The sequence below is a fragment of the Montipora foliosa genome, chromosome 6 (assembly GCF_036669935.1).
Source record: "Montipora foliosa isolate CH-2021 chromosome 6, ASM3666993v2, whole genome shotgun sequence".
NCBI classification, from domain to species: domain Eukaryota; kingdom Metazoa; phylum Cnidaria; class Anthozoa; order Scleractinia; family Acroporidae; genus Montipora; species Montipora foliosa.
In genome coordinates, this window is record NC_090874.1 from 44,350,508 (window position 1) to 44,356,296 (window position 5,789).

The 5,789-nt window shown below is 40.6% G+C and overlaps 1 protein-coding gene across 1 annotated transcript in view; it reads left to right on the forward strand.

The window, feature by feature from the left end:
• The first annotated feature begins 1,249 nt into the window (after window positions 1-1,249).
• LOC138007442 (glutamate dehydrogenase, mitochondrial-like) overlaps window positions 1,250-5,789 on the forward strand; it is a 17,659-nt gene continuing 13,119 nt past the window's right edge. The window contains exons 1-5 of the mRNA XM_068854339.1: window positions 1,250-1,577; window positions 2,337-2,471; window positions 2,751-2,887; window positions 4,321-4,471; window positions 5,778-5,789. The exon at window positions 5,778-5,789 is cut by the window's right edge and continues 77 nt beyond it. Coding sequence (XP_068710440.1) covers window positions 1,328-1,577; window positions 2,337-2,471; window positions 2,751-2,887; window positions 4,321-4,471; window positions 5,778-5,789 — 685 coding nt within the window. The 5' untranslated portion in view covers window positions 1,250-1,327. The remainder of the gene's footprint in view (window positions 1,578-2,336; window positions 2,472-2,750; window positions 2,888-4,320; window positions 4,472-5,777) is intronic.

Consider the following 5,789-nt stretch of genomic DNA (forward strand, 5'->3'; position numbering starts at 1 on the left):
GCTGGAACAGCGGAGATAACAGCATTGAGTTCTTCATAGAACCTGTCTTTGGTTTCGTCTGGGTTGGTCATGGTGGGTACATAGGCGCTGACGATGGTGGCGAACCTCTTTCCATGGGGAAGGGGGAGTCTCATCGTTGCGGGGCGGTCGTTCAGCCCTTTCGGGGCGCAAGCTAGCTTGCTCACGAGAGATGTTCTGATGGCAAAGCCAACTCCTGTTTCGCGTCTCTCCTCGGGCTCCTCCGCTCTAGAAGAAGGAGTAGCCTGAACTCCTCTCTGTTAGTTCTCCCCCGCTTGCCAGCTTGGTCTCACCGAGGGCGGGTCGATCTTGTGTCTGGCTTGTTCATCAGCGATGAGCGCTGTCCGTCTTTTAGGTCTGTCTGAGTCATCCCGATCAAGTAGCGTGCGGACGTTCCACGTTCCACAGGAAAGGTGAGGAGCAGGCAATGTTTAGGGCACCTTTTCTATCTCCTTCCCCGTGCCAGGGAGGTGAGTAGTGCTATCCTGAAGAGGGCTTCTCAGGCGCTCAGACGGCTGCCGGAATCCACTTCTGCTCCAGTCAGTGAAGAACGACCAATGGCCTGAGTGGCCTGCGTGCAGGTCCGCGGCTACGACTGCCAGTGTACCCCACACCTGTCGCTTCCGCCCTCGCCTGTCGACTCAGGACTTTGGGAGGATGAAGATGAATGAATGATGGAAGATGGAAGATGAAAGATGAGAGATGATTTGCGCTTGACTTTGTTTAAAGTGAGGTAACTGAAAACTGGAAACTTGCAATTCAGAGGATTGGTAACGAGCTAAAGCCATCACCGACGTCTTCAACAGTACAAATTTAAGTTTTCATGTGTCGGGAGTGATCGTCAACGATCGCAAAAATCTGGGACAAGTCGAGAAAATAAACTCTTCCTATTTTCCGATTCGTCCCCGACCATCCCAGATTATGTCTACCTGTACGATTTATGGTTTTGATTAGTCGGCTAAGTCTGGGACGGTCGGTCTCCAATCGTCTGGGATTTTCCCGACATATGAAAACTAGGCTTAAGAACTAGAGCTGTGATGGCGATTCTTGTTGAACTCTTTATATATCAAATGATCTCAGAATAAACAGCTCATTGCCATAGGTGTTCCACATTTCAATTTTCTTGATTCGATCACCAGTTCGAGGGTTTTGGTCACACCATCGGTGGGATGAAAACGAGGTGGCCTAGTGAAAAGCATCAGTAAACTGGCTCTAGTTTTTAATTGGCTACACGTACACATCACAATCGTAAAGTTTCCTTCTAGAGAAATTCACTTTCGTTTCTATTAAGAATCTTAATAAGTACAGTATGTCTCGTGTCTTAAGTACTACTTTAAGGAGTGCAGCCTTCTCTAGAAGCTCAAAATATGTTTCAGTGGTTGAAAGAGCCTGCGGAAAAATGTCCACAAGCAGTGATTCGCAAGACCCTTCTTTCACTCAAATGTGCGAGGGATTTTTTGAAAATGCAAGGAGCTACGTGGAACATAGGTTATTAACAAAACCGGATCCTCCAGGCTATCGCCCAGAAAAGTTCGAGGATAAAAAACACAGAATAAAAGGTGAGTTAGAGGAAGATATTTCTCGAATTTACCTGCGAAGAATTGAAGAATTTACTCCTAGGCCACGTACTCAACTTGAGCTTTGAGTTAAGCCAGTCACATAGTCGTCATCAGACATGTCAATTTTCGTTGAAAAAAGGAAACTAAACCAATAAATTCGTAAGTCTAGTAGAGATCAAAGAGGCAAATAAATTGAATGTTCCAAGAAATCCCTTAAAATTCCTAAATCAAGTGACAGAGAATGCTGCGTGTTTGGCGGAAGCGGTTAGCGTTTCACTTCATTAAGCAACTTCAATCTTCATTTAATGAAGCTGTCATTAGTAGAGTCGAAAGAAAAGGCTAAACCTTGAATATTACAATACGATAAAATTAGAACATTCAGTGTTAAGTAGTGAGTTATTTCCTAAACATTTTTTTTGTCAAATACAATAAACCACAGAATTGCGTCACCGTTAACGCCCAGGCCCAACCCCCGCAATTTCCATAAAAGGAAAGTTGTGCGGGAAATTTGTGCGGTCAATAAAGTTCCACAATTAATGGCATCATTTTCTACCAAGATCAGAATGCTTTGTCACAGTGTGTCTTTATTCAGCTTTATTTACTCTCTTGCAATTATGGCAGATAATTCTTGGTTTTCACTCACAGGATTAACTGCCTTTTCTTGCCAAAACAATAGGAAATGTCTGCATGATGGCAGAGTTCAAGGAAAGGCTTTTTGGAATTAACAATAATTATTTTTTAACTATTTCGTCTTTACAGGCACCTTAGATGTCATGAAGCCCTGTGCTGATGTCCTGTCAATAGTTTTTCCTATCAAACGAGACAATGGTGAATATGAACTTATCCAAGGCTATAGAGCTCAACACAGCCATCACAGAACTCCATGTAAAGGAGGTATGTAAATGTTCCAGTTATCATCATTTGCTTTTTCGTTCTCGTAGATCATTGTCGGATGTTTGCACAGCAAGTGCAGTTATCATCATAGTAAAGCACACTTCAGGGTTATTATTAATTGTGGGCTAAGTGGTATGTGGGAAGACAAGAAAGATGGTGTTAGGGGGAGTTGGGGTGGCTGGGGGTACAGAATACTTACCTACCCAGACAGGCTCCCTAGCTTTTTTTCTGCCTTCCTTTAAATTGTTACAGGTATCATATGAAATGTTTAAATTTCAGGAATTAGGTTTAGCGATGATGTTGATATTGATGAAGTACAAGCACTGGCCACTCTTATGACCTTCAAATGTGCTGTTGTGGATGTTCCTTTTGGAGGAGCTAAGGGAGGCATAAAGATCAAGCCATCAAAATACTCGGTATGAAAAACTATTTTTAATAGAATTAATTTTTGCTAGTTATTCTGTGCTTTTTATCCATTACTATTTGTTTTGTTTTGGGCGTTAATCAAAAATTTTGTTGTGGTCTCATTTCCTTGAATTTCAGTGATTTAAATAGGCACTGACAGCCAACGAAAAGCGATGGCTATTTCACCCACAGAAGGCGGCCTCTTTTTTCCCTAAACTCATTAAGTAATTAAAGACATTAATCAAACCTAAGATTAAACTTCTTATCACATACGGGGCAAAATTACTAAATGCTGATTGGCTGAAACGGAGGGCATTTTTCCTTAATCAGGAGGGCACTTTTGGTAATCAAGAGGGCATGATTACTTGATCCTGATTGGTTAAGGTCATTCCCCTGTATTGCATTGCGCATCCTTACTGCGCTTGATTTTTTTGCGTCATTAGCACACACATACAGAAAATGGCGGAGTTTTCTTTACGGCTTGGGTCGTGAGAGAGATAAATTGTTATTTTCTTGTAAACCAGTATGGTGACCTATAGTTTTTCTCTCTTTTTCTTAGACTAGCAATCACCTTCTTCCAATAACAGGAATATAAACAAATTTATAGTACAGAAAAATAAATAATCAGCAGAAAGGTGAACTTAATTTGAACAGATGTGGTGGCCTCGAGATCGCTGCATGCTAGTAACAAGTTTAATCAGGGTCGACTGGAAATGAGTGTTTTTATGATGAAATATATATTTAATTATTCCTTGAAGTTGATACAGTATATCTATAGTTATATTTCTTGTTTTGCTTTCTCCCTATTTTTTTCTCCCCTCACAAGGCATGGCATGAACGATTCAAATAATAACGATTTTGAAGCTCATATTTTAAGGAATTATGGGGTATTTCAAGGTGCTTCTGCTCCTAAACAAATGTGGGGAGCCCTCTTTTTTATTACAAAATTTAAATTCCCTTAAGATGGGCAACCAATAAGCAAAGTTTGAATGAAAATCTATTGTTAGTTCTATTTCAGGAGAATGACCTTAACACTCACTGTTGCTTAACCTGAGCAAGCGATTAAGTTACAAGAGAATCTTCTTCCAGATTAAACTATGTTTTTGTCCATGCATAAAATACATTATAAGTGCTATTTCTGTTGACAGCATCGATTTATTGGATTGAACTTTAACCGAATAGGAGCATGTTGATTGTCATTTGTTGCAGCACTGTACGGGCTTCCCTCACTAATTTTGCCCTTTTATATGATAAACATGTATCCGCGACTGGGGCAATTTTGTGAAAACTATGAAAACATGCGTGAAATTAATCCCTAATTGCACTCGCACCCATGTGATTACATATACATATTAACAATGACAACAGTTGGTTACTCTAATCAAACGAGCCACCAACATACTTCAAATGTTATTGAAACCCTGAATTGATTTTTTGCCCTCAGCAAGAAGAGCTTGAGAAGATCACTCGTAGATTCACAGTAGAGCTAGCTAAGAAAAATTGTATCGGCCCAGGCCTTGATGTTCCAGCACCTGACATGGGGACTGGAGAAAGAGAAATGAGCTGGATAGCTGATTCGTATGACATGACATTAGGTAATTGTGGTCACCAATACATTGGAACCTTCAGTTCTTGAAGCTTTGTAATTCAACAAAGACCATGGCTTAACAACAATACAATATGATATTTGAATCCATGTAGAGGCAATTTGAAAGCTCCCCTTGGCCCTATTAAGAATTCCACTGACCCTAACTGCTTTTAAATAGGGGTTTCTTTGAAATGTTTATCTGGGAGTTGGGTAATAGCTCATTGCAATCTGCAACATACATGTAGGTACGCCATGATATACGATATAAACCTAACATGGTAACCACCGACGAGTGGTGACTCAGTTGGGTCAGCATCAGTCTACTCTGAGGGATAAAAACTACACTGTAAAGCCGAACCAACACTCGGGGTCTTTAAATAACTGAAGAGAAATTATTGCTACCTTTGTAATGACTTCTGCACATCATTTCACTCTCTAGTCTTCTCGGATAAGGATGATAAACAATAGGCCCCGTCTTACATCCCTTCAATGTTCATAATTCTGTGGGACATAAAAGAACCCAAACACATTAACAAAGAATAGGGCATGGAGTTCCTGGTGTTGTGGTCTGTCCTCCGTGTGAGGGCCACAAGATTGAAAACTGTGAAGGGTTAATTGCTTCTCCCTGACTCTAAATAAAGTTATTGTGCAGTTATCATATCGTAAGCTGTAGTCTCTCTCTCTCGAGTTCCTTCAGTTCTCTGCATATGTTATCAATATGCAAGAAACAAACAAACAAATTAAAGTTAATAATCTATGCATGTCACGGGCACCCAACGAAAATTATTTCCAAAATGCATAAAAATAAGCAGAAAACTTGTTTGAGTGTTTTAATTTTGCTGGAAAAAAAGGTGTTCTCCAGTCACAGGATGATTATGAGCAAAATTCCAGCTCCCAGCTAGATAGTGAGGGAAACTTCCAGCCAGCTGACTTTGTGTTACTGCTTCCCAGCCAGCAAAAAAAGCTTGTGACTTTAAACCGCATACCAAACTGGTTGAAAAGGGTTGCGATAAGTTGAACCAGCGGTAAGCTTCTCGTGAAGAAGTTCTCCTCCAGTCTCCCCCATTTTCTGTTCTCATCCAGCCAGCAAGGATTGAAATGCTAAAATATTTAAAGTTTCTCAGCGAGAGAGTATGAAAATTACGGTTACCGTAATAACTTGCCAGCCAGCTGAATTTTTACTGGAGAACACCTTCGTTGGGAGCCCCTGTGCTTGTGTGTGTACCAAGTCAAAGTTCCAGATTTGTATTTCTTAGGTCATTAAGCAGCACTTGTAAAATCTGAAAAGATACATTGTCTATGTCTTGGTTTAGGATATGGTAATA